Source organism: Mobula birostris, chromosome 9, assembly GCF_030028105.1.
Source record: "Mobula birostris isolate sMobBir1 chromosome 9, sMobBir1.hap1, whole genome shotgun sequence".
Lineage (NCBI taxonomy): Eukaryota > Metazoa > Chordata > Chondrichthyes > Myliobatiformes > Myliobatidae > Mobula > Mobula birostris.
The window spans coordinates 34,089,905-34,105,742 of NC_092378.1; the positions used below are offsets into that span (position 1 = coordinate 34,089,905).

General features: G+C 43.1%; 2 protein-coding genes across 14 annotated transcripts in view; one reads left to right on the forward strand and one right to left on the reverse strand.

Moving 5' to 3' along the window:
- The window catches only part of LOC140202653 (ELKS/Rab6-interacting/CAST family member 1-like), a 754,922-nt gene extending 742,298 nt beyond the window's left edge, over positions 1-12,624 (reverse strand). For all 11 annotated transcript variants that reach the window (XR_011887141.1, XM_072267763.1, XM_072267762.1 and 8 more), the window contains exon 1: positions 12,466-12,624. The gene's annotated coding sequence lies outside the window, so the exon portion shown is untranslated. The remainder of the gene's footprint in view (positions 1-12,465) is intronic.
- A 263-nt stretch (positions 12,625-12,887) lies between these two features.
- The window catches only part of rad52 (RAD52 homolog, DNA repair protein), a 44,964-nt gene continuing 42,013 nt past the window's right edge, over positions 12,888-15,838 (forward strand). For all 3 annotated transcript variants that reach the window (XM_072269398.1, XM_072269399.1, XM_072269400.1), the window contains exon 1: positions 12,888-13,022. In XM_072269398.1, coding sequence (XP_072125499.1) covers positions 12,960-13,022 — 63 coding nt within the window. In that variant the 5' untranslated portion in view covers positions 12,888-12,959. The remainder of the gene's footprint in view (positions 13,023-15,838) is intronic.

The window sequence follows — 15,838 nt, forward strand, 5'->3', positions numbered from 1 at the left end:
CCAAAAGACTGTGGAACTGTGTGCTGTGGTCAGATGAGTCCACATTTCAGCTAGTTTTCGGAAAAAACGGGCGTCAAGTTCTCCGTGCCAAAGATGAAAACAACCATCCAGATTGTTATCAGCGAAAGGTGCAAAAGCCAGCATCTGTGATGGTATGGGGGTGCATCAGTGCCCACGGCATGGGTGAGTTGCATGTCTGTGAAGGTACCATTGATTCTGAGGCGTATATTAGGATTTTAGAGAGAGATATGTTGCCATAAAGGCGACGCCTCTTCCCGGGACGTCCATGCTTATTTCAGCAGGACAATGCCAGACCACATTCTGCACGGGCTACAACAGCGTGGCTTTGTAGACACAGAGTGCATGTGCTTGACTGGCCTGCTGCCAGTCCAGATCTATCTCCTATACAAAATGTATGGCGCATCATGAAGAGGAGAATCAGACAACGGAGACCACAGACTGTTGAGCAGCTGAAGTCTTATATCAAGCAAGAATGGACAAAATTTCCAATTGCAAATCTACAATTAGTATCCTCAGTTCCAAAATGATTAAAAAGTGTTATTAAAAGGAAAGGTGATGTAACACAATGGTAAATATGCCTCTGTCCCAACTTTTGTTGAGTGTGTTGCAGCCATCAAATTCTAAATTTGTGTATGTTTACAAAATACAATTAAGTTGGGCAGTAAAATTATTGAAAATCTTTTCTTTATACTTTTGTCAGTTAAATAAAGGTTCACGTGAATTAACATATCACAGATTTTTGTTTTTATTGCATTTTGGAAAATATCCCAACTTTTCTGGAAATGGGGTTTGTAGGATGATTAAAGTGGTTACAATGTTGCTAAACTGTAGAGAGTTTAAAGCTTTGCAGGTTGGTTCCAGAACCAAAAATAGTTTGAAGGGAAGTAGTTGTTTTTGAACATAGTGGTATGAGACTCAAGCTTCTGTACCCTCTGCCAAATGATAGCTGCAAAAAGATGGCATGCCCTGGATGGTGGGGATCTTCGATGATGGATGCTGCTTTCTTGGAGGCAGAGAGCAACGACTCTCTGCAGCTTATGTTCCTGTGCATTCAGCTTTCTACACCAGACAATGATGCAACCACAGACATCCCACCCTGCAAAAACTCATTTCAGGGAGGTAGCACCACCACCCCCGCTCCCAGCAACCCCATATCTACCCCACCCCCGGTCGACCTCCAAGGGTGTATATATTCAGGACATTTGATCATTTAATCTTATTATTATTCCAATTATTATTGTAATATATTAACTAAATATATTACTATAATTATAATAATCTAATTATTTACACTTATTTAACCCACCATGGGCAATAGAAAAGTCACTGTTGCAAACAGTGCAGTGAGCAACACTGTCATTATTTTTGGCCCCCATTAGGCAGGCGTACACTTCAGTGTAGTCTGGAGTGAAGTACATTTTATATTTTCCTCATTTGGAACACTCTGCCATGGCGCTGCAGGACACTAAACTGAACTGATGGACAATGAAAGAGAGAGAGAGGTCGACTGTAAAGCCCACTCACAGAGAAAACTGATAGGTCTACTTAGCACAAAGAGAGACTAAGCAGGATACTCCCTTTAAGAAAAACGATTTCCAGGATATCGTACAGGTTTCCCCCGCCATCCGAAGGTAGAGCGTTCCGAGGAAACAGTTCGTAAGCCGGAATGTCATAAAGTGAAGAAGCAATTACCATTTATATGGGAGAAATTTGTGAGCGTTCGCAGACCCAAAAAAAACCTAACAAATCATACCAAATAACACATAAAACCTAAAATAACAGTAACATATAGTAAAAGCAGGAATGATATGATAAATATATAGCCTATATAAAGTAGAAATACTTTTCTACAATCATTGTCGCACTGTTCACCGTAGCGAAAATCTCACGCAAGTGCTCTCGGCTGAAACACTCTCTTCAGTAACCTCTAAGCTATGAAGCTGACAAATCATACCAAATAACACATAAAAATACACGGCCTATATAAAGTAGAAATAATGTATGTACAGTGTATCACTTACGGGAATAGGGAAGACGGCGCCGAGCACTCTAATGATGGTGTGTTAGGCTGAGTCGTCAGAGGTTGGTGTGGTGCAGTGGACCCGGACCTCCAGACCGCCGACCGATACCAATCCACGAAGCATGCAGGGGTGCAGCGGTGGCCGGGACGCACCCAGCACATCTTTAAGAAAAAAGCCGAAATAAACAAGCTAATTAATTACGTGCCAGGCTGCACCTAATTAATTAGCATGCTTATTTCGGCTTTCTTCTTAAAGATGTGTTGGGTACCTGGCTACCACTGCATTCTCCGCGGCAATGTATTGGTCCGCGGCCCGGGGGTTGGGGTAGTGGGACACTGGGGTGTCATCTCATCATCGTCTGTTTCCATCAGGGCAGGTAGGTCATCTTCTTCTATGTCTGCCTGCCTTGATGTCGAAGGTCGAGGTTCATCATCTGGTGTGGCTGATGTGGAAGGCTTGAAAAAATGACAGTATACTTGGCTGCTTAGCCTCACGCATTTTTGTGTCATCTCATGCAGTTGCTTCACGTTCAGTTCCTGGACGACTTCACTTTCGGTCCGTTCGCTACTGCATTCAGTTTCGATTGTTATCCTTTCCTCTTCCAATTGCATCAGCTCTTCATCTATCAGTTCTTGGACATGGGATGCCAAAACCTCTTCAACATCATCTTCATCTTCTACAAGCCAAACTCACTTTGTCCTTACTTCGTTCACCACGATCGAAACGCTTAATTATGTCTAGTTTTACACTAAGTGTAACACCCCTTCGAGCTCTTTTAGGCTTTTCTGATACCATAGAACTCATCTTGCTAACAGCTGCTCACAGGCACATGTTTAAGCAATGCCAGCTAGAATGTAGTTCCGGGGGAGGAGCTTGGCTGCTCAGGGCGCGTGCTGCTTATCACGCGCAGCTTTTTACGTGTGCTGCTTTTCTTCGTAACAGTGAAAACACCTTCTGTTAGCAAAAACAGGTAACTAATGTAGATCTTTCGTAACATCGAGGTTCCGTAAAGCGAACGTTTGAAAAGCGGGGGACACCTGTATATAATTTGCGGGCATCAGGGAGCCACTATCAATATGCAGGAGACTCCCAGAATTTCCGGGAGAGGTGGGATGTCTGCAACCAGTCAGTATAATTTCAACAATACATCTGTAGAAGTTTGTTAGTGTTCAAATGCAAGCTGAACAAACTTAGCCAAATCTTGTCCAGATGTAAAGATTAATTCCAGTAGATCCTTGAAAAATTGGGTATTCAATAATACCATAAGACACGAGAGCAGAATTAGGCCATTTGGCCCATTGAGTCTGCACCGCCATTTCATCATGGCTGATCCATTTTTCCTCTCACCCCAATCTCCTGCCTTCTCTCAGTAGCCCTTCATACTCTGACCAATCAAGAATATATCAACCTCTGCCTTAAATAAGTGGTAAGACTTGGACTCCACAGCTACCTGTGGCAAAGAATTCCACAGACTCACCACTTTCTGGCTAAAGTAGTTTCTCCTTATTTCCATTTCAAAAGGACACCCCTTTATTCTGAGGCTCTGTCCTCTGGTCCTAGACTCTCCCAGCATTGGAAACATCCTCTCCACATCCATTCTATCAAATCCTTTCACCATTCAAAAGGTTTCACTTAGGTCACCCCTCATTCTTCTGAATTCTGGTGAATACAGACCCAGAGCCATCAAACACTCTTCATGTTCAATGCTGGAATCATTTTCGTGGACCTCCTGTGAACACTATCCAGTGTCACATCTTTTCTAAGATAAGGGACCCAAAACTGCTCACAATCGTCTGAGTGAGGTCTCACCAGTGCTTTATAAAGCCTCAACATTACACACTCGCTTTTATATTCTAGTCCTCTTGAAATGAATGTTAAGATCGCATTTGTTGTCCTCACTGCAGACTCAACCTGCAAATTAACCTTTGGGGAATCCTGCACAAGGACTCCCAAATCCCTTTGCACCTCAGATTTTTGCGGTTTCTCTCCACTTAGATTAATAACGTGCCCTTTCACTTCTTCTATCAAAGTGCATGACCATACACGTCCCAATACTGTACTCTATCTGCCACTTTTTTGCCCACTTTCCTGATCTGTTCTAAATCCTTCTGTAGACCCTCTACATCCTCAAAGCTACTTGACCCTCCACCTATCTTGGTATCATCTGCAAATCTTGCAATAAGAGCCATCAACTCCATCATCGAAGTTACTGACATATAATGTAAAAAGAAACAGTCCCAACCCAGTCCTCTATAAAACACCACTAGTCACTGGCAGCCAACCAGAAAAGGCTCCCTTTATTCCCACACTTTGCCTCCTGCCAATCAGCCACTGCTTTATCCATGCTAGCATTTTTCCTGAAATATCATGGGCTCTCAACTTGTTAAGCAGCCTCACATGTGGTATCTTGTCAAAGGCCTTCTGAAAATTCAAGTACACAACATCAAATGATTCTTTGTCTATCCTGCTTGTTATTTCTTCAAATAATTCCAACAGATTTGTCAGGCAAGATTCTCCCTTGAGGGAGAACAGAGGGCTACCACACTGACTCCAATCTATTTTCTCATGTGCTTCCAAATACCGTGAAACCACATCCTTAACAATCGACTCCAACATCTTCCCAATCGGTGGGATCAGACTAACTGACCTACAATTTCTTTTCTTCTGCCTCTCCCTTCTTGAAGAGTGGAGTGATATTTGTAATTTTCCAGTCTTCAAGAATCATTCTGGAATCTAGCGATTCTTGAAAAATCATTACTAATGCCTTCACAATTTCTTCAGCCACTTCTTTCAGAACACTGGGATGTGCATCATCTGGTCCTTCAGACCAGCCAGTTTCCCAAGAATCTTCTCCCTAGTAATGGCAACTTCACACAATTCTGACCAGACACTCTAGAACTCCCACCATACTACTAGTGTCTTCCACAGTGAAGACTGATGCAAAATACTTACCCAGTTCTTTCCTTGTCCTTCAATACTACCCCTCCAGCATTGTTTTCTAGTTGTCCAATATCCATTCTTGCCTTATAGTATCTGAAGAAAGTTTTGGTATCCTCTTTAATATTATTAGCTAGCTTACTTTCATATTCCATCTTTTCCTTCTTAATGGCTTTTTAGTTGCTTTCTGTTGGTTTTCAAAAGCTTTCCAATCCTCCAAATTCCCACTAATTTTTGTTCTATTATATGCCCTCTCTTTGACTTGTATGTTAGCTTCTTGTTGGCAGTGATTGCATCATCTTGCCTTTGGAACACTTCTTCATCTTGGATGGATATATCTTGTGCTTTCCGAATTGCTTCCAGAAATTCCAGCCACTGCTGCTCTGTCATCATCCCTGCCAGAGTTCTTTTCCAATCAATTTTGGTCAACACCTCTCTCATGCCTCTGTACCTCCCTTTACTCCACTGTAGTACTGCTACATCTGACTTTAGCTTCTCCTTCTGAAATTTCAAGGTAAATTTGATCTTATTATGCTCACTTGCTCCAAAAGTTTCTTTTACCTTAAGCTCTCCAATCAACTTCAGTTCATTGCACAACACCCAATCCACAATAATAGTGGGCAACATTCTAGAAATTCCGTCTTGGGATTCAGCACCAACCTGATTTTTCCAATCTACTGCATATTGAAATCCGCCATGACTATTGTAACACTGCTCTTTTAGCATGCATTTTCTATCTCCCGTTGTAAACTGTAGACCATACGCTGACCCACCTGGACAGTCCCAACTCTTATGTCAGAATGCTGTTCATTACTTCAGTTCAGCATTCAATACTGTGATTCCCTCCAAGCTGATCGCCAAACTTCGTCAGCTTGGTATCAGCTCATCCCTCTGCAATTGGACCTTGGACTTTCTGACTAACAGACCCCAATCAGTTAAGTTAGACAACTTCTCCTCCCCGATTCTCAACCTGAACACCGGCGTGCCTCAAGGCTCCTTCTTGTACATGGTTCTAACTCCATAATCAAATTCGCAGATAACACCACGGTGGTTGGCCTGATCAGAGGGGATAACGAGGCAGCCTACAGGGACGAGGTCCAGCATCTGGCTGCGTGGTGTGCCAACAACAACCTGGCCCTTAACACCCAGAAGACCAAGGAGATCATTGTGGACTTCAGGCATGCTTGGAGCCACACTCACATCCACAACTACATCACGGAGCTGTAGTGGAGTGTGCATCAAGCTTCAAATTCCTTGGTGACCACATTTCTCAGGATCTCACCTGGTCCCTGAATTCCTCCATCCTGATCAAAAAGGCGCAACAGCACCTCTATTTCCTGTGGAGCATCAAGAAAGCTCACCTCTGTCCCAGGATACTGACGGACTTTTACCGCTGTACCATTGAGAGCATACTCACCAACTGCATCTCAGTGTGTTATGGCAATTGTCCCATATCGGACCGCAAAGCACTCCAGCGGGTGATGAAAACTGCCCAGCGGATTATCGGCACCCAATTGCCCACCATTGAGAACATCTACCATAAACGCTGCCTGGGCAGGGTGAAAAGCATTATCAAGGATGTATCTCACCCTAACCATGGACTTTTTACTCTCCTCCCATCCAGTAGGCGCTACAGGAGCCTCTGCTCCCACACCAGCAGGCATAGGAAGAGCTTCTTCCCGGAGGCTGTGACCCTGCTGAACCTCACATCACAGCGCTAAGCTGTATTGCACCCATATTGTACTGTCTCAGTACTTTTATATTTGCGTGCCATTGCACTTTTTATTCGCAGTTGTTTTGTAAATAACACTATTCTTTGCATCACACATCAAAGTTGCTGGTGAACGCAGCAGGCCAGGCAGCATCTCTAGGAAGAGGTACAGTTGATGTTTCAGGCCGAGACCCTTCGTCAGGACTAACTGAAGGAAGAGCCAGTAAGAGATCACTTTTTAACCAACAGATCAACACCCCCCCCCCACCGTCTTCCTGACTATCCTTTCGATACAGTGTGTATCCTTGGACATTAAGCTATAAGCTGCTTTCAGCTATGATTCAATGATGCCTACAACACCATACATCCCAATCTGTAACTATGCTACAAGTTCATCTACCTTATTCTGTATACTGTGTGCATTCAAATACAACATCCTCAGTCCTGTATTCGCCCTTTTCAATTTTGTCTGCCTTTACATTACACGTATCCTGTTGACTGCAATCTTGTCCTATCATCAGCCTCTACTTGCTCAGAGTCTCACTACACACTGCTTGCGTTTGTAAACCAACTATCTTATCCTCAGCACTATCATTCATGTTCCCATTCCTGTGCCAAATTAGTTTAAACCCTCCCAAGCAACTCTAGCCAACCTGTCCGCAAGGATATTGGACCCTCCTTGGGTTCAGCAGCAACCCATCCGTTTTGTACAAGATTACCTTCCCCAGAAGAGATCCCAATGATCCACAAGTCTGAACTCGTGCTCCCTGCACCAGCTCTTCAGACATGTATTCACTTGCCTAATTATCCTATTCTTACCCTCACTGGCGTATGGCGCAGGGAGCAATCCAGAGATTACTACCCTGGAGGTCCTGTTTTTCAGCTTTCTCCCTCGCTCCCTAAAATCTCTCTTCAGCACCTCCTCACCTTGTCTACCCATGTCACTGATGCCAATATACACATACCAAGACTTCTGGTTACTCACCCTCACCCTTGAAAATGCCACGGACCCAATCCAAGACATCCCTGACTCTGGTACCAGGGAAGCAACAAATCATCCAGGTGTCCCTGTCACACCCACAGAATCTCATCTCTGTTCCTCTGACTATGGAATCTCCTACCACCACTGTAGTCCTTTTCACGCCTCTTCTCTTCTGAGCTATAGCACTAGGTCACTGTCTCTCCCCCCCCCCCCCCCAGTAGGTGTCCCCCTCAACAGTATCTAAAAGTTATATACTTATTATGGAGGGGAACAGCCACAGGTGTACTCTGCACTGCTGTGCATTTCTCCTCCTTCACCTCACAATCACCTGTCTCCTGCAGTATAGGGGTGATTACCTCCTTGTAGCTCCCATCTATCACCTCCTTATTCTCCCAAGTCAGAGGAACTGTCTTGAAGCTCTACCTTTTAAATCTTGATTGTGGACCTAAACGAAAGGTAGCTCTTTTTATGCACTCCCTCATGTAGATTGCCCAGCTCCTGCATGAAGTAATGCTGTGACATCAAAAAGGCAGAAAGATTATTCTGCATCAATGGAGCAAACTGACACCTTTCAAATTTCTGGCTCAAACATGTCATGTAATACATATAATAATATCTGGCAATTCTGAGCATTTCACATTGCTATTGAAAGAATTACCAAAAACCAAATATACAGGTGCTGGAAATACAAAAAGACAAAGAAAATGATAGGGATACACAAGTCATCACTGACGCAACATGAAAATCATTGTTTTACAGCAGCAGTATGCTGTAAAGACAGAAGTCTATAAACTAGAAAAATAAATAAGTGGTGCAAAAAAAAGAGTCCAGGAGAGTCCAGGAGGTCATACCTGGACTTCTTATATTTTCCTTTTTGCCAGTTCTGAATGCCACCAATCTCACCCTCAGCAGATTGAGGATCTCTTGATTCATCCAGGACTTCTGGTTGAGAAACACTGAATGATTTTGTAGGGATACACTCATCCACATCTGTTTTCATAAAGTCAACGATAACTGTATTCCTTTCAGGAGGTGGTATCATCAGCAAACTTAAATTTGGCATTGAAGCTGTTCTTAGCCACACAATTATAAGGCAAGTAGAGCAGGGAATTCAGCACCTGTACTGAACGAGAAGAACATGCTGATGTAGGCATCTTCATTGTCCAAATGTTCAAGAGCTGAATGAAGAGCATAAATGGCATCTACTGTTGACCAGTTGTGGCAGTAGGTAAATTGAAATGGATCCAAGTCACTCCTCTGGCAGGAGCAGGTATGGTTCATGACCAACCCCTCATAGCACTTTAACAGAGTGGATGTAAGTGTTACTGAATGACAGTCGTTGAGGAAGCCTACTACCACGTTTTTCTTGGAAGATTAGAGCCTGTTTCAAGCAGGTGTGTACCTCAGACTGCCAAAGCAAGAGGATAAAATGTCTGAAAACACACCAGTCACTTGATTAGCACGTTTTCAGTACTCAGCCAGGAGCACCATCTGGGCCAGATACTTTCCGTGGGTTCACCCTCCTGAAGGATGCTCTCTCCTCGGCCTCAGCTGGAAATCACAGGGTCATCAGGGCGTGTGGGACTTCGTGAAAGTGCCTCCATGCTCTGTTGGTCAAAGGGAGTATAAAAGGCACTGAGCTCATCTGGGAGCAGAATGTTGTGTTATTTAAGTTGCTTGATTTTGATTTGTAGGAAGTAATGGCATTCAAGCCCTGCCACAATTGTCAAGCATCCTTCTGTGATTCAAGTTTGGTCTGTAATTGCCAATTCACATGAGAGATGGCTTCCTGAAGGTCATAGCAGGACTTCTTGTACTTTACTAGGTTGTGAGACCTGAACCCCACCAATCCCGCCCTCAGCAGATTACATATCTCTTGGTTCACATCCAGGTCTTCCTATTGGGAAAGACCAAATGATTTTGTAGGGACACACTCATCCAGAAGCGTCTTATGAAGTCTGTGACAGCAGTGACATATACAATCAGTTCCTTTGAGAAGTCCTTGAACATGGCCCATTCTACTGACTCAAACCAATCTCATAGCCACTCCTACCCCTCCCGTCATCAACCCTTTGTTGTCCTCCACATGTTCCAAAACTCATCAAGAATCTCCAGATGTGTGTTGCAATACATTTAGAATAAACTGCTCAATTCAACTTGAAGCTATCTTTTATTTTAAAAAGTGCATCAGGCTTAGTAAACTTATCCTATGAATACTTGAGCCAGAAATATTCAGCAACTTTTCCACAAATATTTCCTGAATTTAAGTATTATGCAAGGTATTACATAAGATTTACAATGCCCTACATGAAGAAGTGGAAAATAGGCTAGGTTTCCTATATGCAGCAATTGTTGCTGGAAGTAAATCCACGAACAAAGAGCTCCAGGAATCAGCCCAGTAGTAAACTCCTGTAATTAACCACTTGACCAGTTACAGATAAATGACCATCACTTAAGGCACCAATGTAACATGTAGTCATAGAATTGCACTTCAAAATGAGTGGAACTGAGATGAAAGAATTAGAAAAGAAAGAACTGAACAACATTCACAAATGTCCCAATTTATATGGATTACTTTCATTTCTTAACCAACTATACACGATTTTACAAAGGCCACTTTATAATCTTTCTCTCTTCAGCATCACTCAGCAATTTCTAATCAAAATAGGTCCATGCATTTGGTGAACTTTGACTAAAAAGTTAAAATTCATTTATTTAAAAGAAATAGTTGCTATGACGCAGAAGTAAACATTTGTCAACCACTGGTCATGAGTTTAAGCCAACTGTAGGGAAATCAACAAATAATTCATGCAAATTCAAGAGCAAGTGCCAATACCTTAAACAATAAAAAGGAAAACATCACAATATGTTACCCACAACGTCCTTTGCTAACATTCCCAAACTGTCAGTCTGTAGGTGGACATGGAATGAAAGCCAAGGAACATGAAGATTACAAACAAGAGAAAATCTGCAGATGCTAGAAATCTAAGCAACACATACAAAATTCTGGAGGAACTCAGCAGGTCAAGCAGCATCTATGAAAGGAAGAGTACAGTCAACATTTCAGGCCAAGACTCTTCATCAGGACAGAAGAAAAAGATGAGGAGTCAAACTTGTGTTTAAATTGCCAGTTGTAAATGGCACAAGATTACAATATCTATATTACTTCAGAATAGATTCCCTGTAATATTTTAAAATGACATATCATAGCTATTGTGTCTAATATATCTACCAATAATACCATTATTCAACAGAAACTACTTGTGTGAAAACTGAAAAATTACACATCTTCAAAACACACATCTGCTATTTTACTGAAGTATACCTTGTAAACTTGAAAACTTAACATAACAAAATCCACAGAGAGACAGAGACAAAGACAAAGTAGCCCTCTTCATTACCAAAAGTGTTGAGTACACTATGTTGGGGAAATTTTGGAAAAACATTGTCCAGCAAAAAGTGAATGTCACTCTTCCATTACCACTCTTATAAGAAAAAGGAAGCAGGAATCAGCAAAATCCTTCAAGCCTTAACTGCATTTAGCAAAATGACACCTGACATATAAAAATCCATTTGTCCATCAGGTCCCCACCTATTTCCAAGCACTATTTGTCCAACAATTTATCGATTACACTTTACGCAGTCACATGCAATTATATTTAATTAGTTATCTAGGTTTTTAATATCTAACCATAGATCGTGCTTTGGCAATGTCAATTTTCATCTTTACAAGTTACAAATTCTCTCTTCATCCCTGACAATCCTATCCATTTTACCTGATCTACCGCTGAAACCTTCATTCATACTTTTGCTCACTTTAAAGTTCACTATTCTGGCACAAATCTGACCAGCCACACTAGTTCCAATCACAGACTCAAAAACATGTCCAAACATTCTTCCAATTCACATTTAATTGGGTAGCTTATTAAAATGGGTACATTAAAAATCTAAATCATTTTAAAAATCAAATATGGGCACACCCTTGTCCCTCTAATATCTCCATTGGCTCCAAACCTCTAAGGCATCTGCACTCCTCCAATTCTGGCATTTTGGCTATTAACAACATTATCACTTATGAACCTCTAACACTATCCAGCCAATTTTTACTATCGTCAACTCGCTTTCAACTACAAAATGAAATTTCCTCTTGAAATCTGACCTCCTTTCTGGCTTCCCTTTCACATTTAAGGCATTTCATAAAAGCTATATCTACTCAGTCTTTAGAACACCTTTCTCGGTGGGATTACTGTTACATTTTTACAACATACCCGGGGACGTTTAAAATGTTTTATATATAGATTTTTTTTTGTTACGGGACTCATTCAAATCACTTCATCTTCACTCTTGTGGTTTATGACATCACCTCACTAGCTCAATCATAAACCCGTTGGGGGACCATTGCACAATCTCCATCCTTGGACGCATTTTTGAAGAAAATTTCTATAATAATGAGATTTTCCCAGCAGAAGCAAACGGGAGAGGGGAGCGGGAATCCAAAAGTGTAACACTTAAGATTTCTCAATAGGGAAAAAAAAACGTACTATGGCTCCTCTTTCCATTAAACACGATAAAACTTCCCTCATGTGACTACCAGAAGGGCATACAGGTAGCGTCCACATCGATGAGAAGATAGTTGACAGGTCAAAACACCCCCACTTTCGAGCCAAAGCTCCGAACCCCTCCTCTGACTGAGGCACTAAGCCGCAGATACCGACCCTCCACCTTCCCCGCTTCTCTACCTCGGTGACAGTTAAGCGCGACGCCCGCGGCTCTTATCCTCGGCACATACTCACCTGTCATTAACACAATCTCCACGAGATATCAAAGAGTTATAACCAACACTACTTAAGATAATTTGGACTCCTTCTACCGCTGTCCCTCTCCTCCTTCTTTAAAACAGCAGTTTTACCGAGGCGCTTTTCCTGACGTAAACCCTCCTCCAAGCACCACGTCGATTTTTTTTCCCCCTGCTGACTTTCCCAGACTGCTTCGCGAACTTCGCTCCTCTTCTCCACTATTGTCCCCATTCCCAAGGGTCAGTCGACCTCCTATCCGGCGTCCTCCGCGGTGCTAAATTCCTTCTCCACCCTGCCCTTCTGTCCAGCGTCCTTTGCGATGCTAAATTCTTTCTCCATCCTGCCCTTCTGTCCGGCGTCCTTTGCGATGCCAGCGTTCTCTGCCCTATCCTCCCTCCCGGCGTCCATTGCGAGAAGCTTTGCGATTTAATGGTTTGGCGGTTAAATTGAGTGTCACTATGTGTTAATTTCCCGCGTTTAAAGGTGTGAGGATGGCCGAAGCTGATGTTCAGCCGGGTCCGGGTCAGTGCAATCCAACTTTATGTTTTGGGCAGGTGAGTGATGCGGTGGTTTAAATGTGCCTTGAGTAGTTTTGCTCAACCAATATGTAATTTCTGCTGCTTCTGACTGTAGTTTGAAGTCTGTGTTGGCTGAAAATGCCATACAGTCATGAAAGGTTGGTACATTTGGGATTCATGTCGTTATGGAAAGATACACAACGGAAACAGGCCCTTCGGCGACCCAGACCACGCCGACCATCAACCAACCATTAAAAACAATTCTCGGATTCGCATCGCTCACTAGAACACAATGTGGCTGATTAACCCACCAACCTTCCCGCCTTCGGGACATGGGAGGCAACCCAGTTAGTCATAGGGATAACATGCAAACCCTCCACAGGCAGCATCGCGGTCAAGATGAAACTGGCTTTCTGAAGCCGTGAGGTCGCTGCACCATTAGATCAGCAGATCGACCCAAGTTCCACCTGAAGTGTAGCTGAAAGATGAGGAATAATTTTAACAAAGCATATAAACATAATTTCACCTTCCATTTTAAAGACATCCTTTGTAGGCTTAGAATTGTGGTTCAATGACAAAAACTTGGCTTGATATACAGTACTGTCGGCCGGCGCCATCATTTGTTACAAACACGCAATTACGACTTAATTTAAAGGATTTCCCGGATTTTTAAAAAATCGACTCTGCAAGTGTAATTAAACCTTATGACATGGGAGCAGAATTAGGCCATTCAGCCCATCGGGTCTGCTCTGTCATTCCAACATGGCTTGTTTATTATCCCTCCCAACCCCGATCTTCTGCCTTCTCCCCGTAGCCTTTGACCTCCTGACTTATCAAGAACTTATCAACTTCCGTCTTAAATATAAACAGAGGTTTGGCTTGCACAGCCATCTGTGGCAGTGATTTCCATAAATTTACCACCCTCTGGCTAAATAAATTTTTCCTCATCTCTGTTATAAATTCAATTCTGATGCTGTGCTCTATGGTCCTAGACGTCCTCCAATATTGGAAACGTCCACTTTATCCAGACCTTTCAATATTTGACAGTTTGCAGTGAGATTCCCCCTTCATTCTTCTAAACTCCAGTGGGTACAGACCCCGAGCTATCAAATGCTCCTCATATGTTAACTCTTTTATTCCTGGCATCATTCTCTTAAACCTCCTCTAGATCCTCCCCAATGCCAGCACATTTTTTCTTAGAGCAGGAGTCCAAAACTGCTTACTGTACTCCCAAGTGCTTTTTGACCAATGCTGTATAAACCTGAACATTTTATCTGTAGTACTGTATTTGTACTGTAGACCCCTTGAAATGATTGCTAGCATTGTATTTGCCTTCCTTACCACATACTCAACCTGCAAGTTAACCTGCATGAGGACTTGCAAGTCCCTCCGCACCTCTGATTTTTGAATTCTCCCCCCATTTAGAAAAGAGTCTACACTATTATTCCTTCTGCCAAAGTACATGACCATGCACTTCCCTACAGTCTATTCCACCCGTCACTTCTTTGCCCATTCACCCAAGTGGATAAAGACATTCCAGTCAAGATAGCGCCTGTGTACAACACTCCCATGGTCAACATCTTCTGAATAGACAACATTTCACTTCTTTTATGTTTGTTTTTCATCTTGAATGTGATCCTGGAACTGTGGGAGCCTGTGATTTGCAGTTGGGAGATCATTTGGATGTTTCTGTGCTCTCGTCTCCAAGAGGATTCGGAAAGACAGGCAGCATGTGTGAACCTTGTGCGAAGGCTGGAGGGTGGGGTGCGAGCTGATGTTGAACTCTGTTTTGCTGATTAAACCTTCTGTTGTTCACCAATTAAAGTGATGAGGGAGATCAAAACATCAAGGCAAATGCAGAAGGTGGGTGCCAGCTGCCTGCCTTTAGATCGCTGGTGGGATTGCTCTGCTGCTGGAGAGAGGAGAGCCTACCACTGTACCTGGAGGCTATTACTGCATTTTAGATATAGACTTGAACAACGGACTATTTTTTTCAGTCTTACAGTTTTTTTTATATTCTGTGTTTTTCATCAGATTGTTCTCATTTTTTTGTGTGGGGAGGGGGGATTTGGGAGTTGATGATTGTGCTGCAGTTCTCTTCTTTCTTGGTTTGGTGACTATCTGGAGAAGAAGAATTTCAGAGTTGTATACTTTGATAATAAACGAACCTCTGAGCCTTTGAAGTCCTTCTGCGGACACCTTGCTTCCTCAACACTACCTGCTCCTCCACCTATCTTCATTTTGTCAGCAAACTTGGCCACAAAGCCATGAATTCCTTCGTCCAAATAATTGACATATAACATGAAAAGCAATAGTGCCAACACCGATGCCTGTGGCATGCCACTAGTCACCAGCAGCCAACCAGAAGAGAACCCCTTTGACTCTTGGTAGTCAGTCATTCTTTTATCCATGCTAGTACCTTTGCTGTAATACCAGGGGCTCTTAACTTGTTAAACAGCCTTGTGTGACAATTTGTCATAAGCCTTCTGAAAATCAAAATAAATAACATCCACTGACCCTGATCCCAGCTCTCAAGATTCCAGCCTTGAACTCCAGGCCAGGTCTTTATGTGCTGCTGTTGTGACTCCCGTCTCCCCTTCCCCCACCACCACTCCGCAGCCCGTCTTCCTCAGATCCCACCGTCAACTCCTGGGCCCTCGGAGGCTTCATCTTCCTCTCACCCCAACCCTCCCCTCTCCACTGACACCCCCAGCCTCCCCCCTCCCCCCTCTGATCCCAGCTCTCATCCGTGCCGGGTCTTTACCATCCCCTCCGACCTTCAACTGTCGGAGGCAGAACGCTCTGTTCTCAGTAAGGGCCTCACGTTTGTCCCCCTTCGCCCACACCTCAGC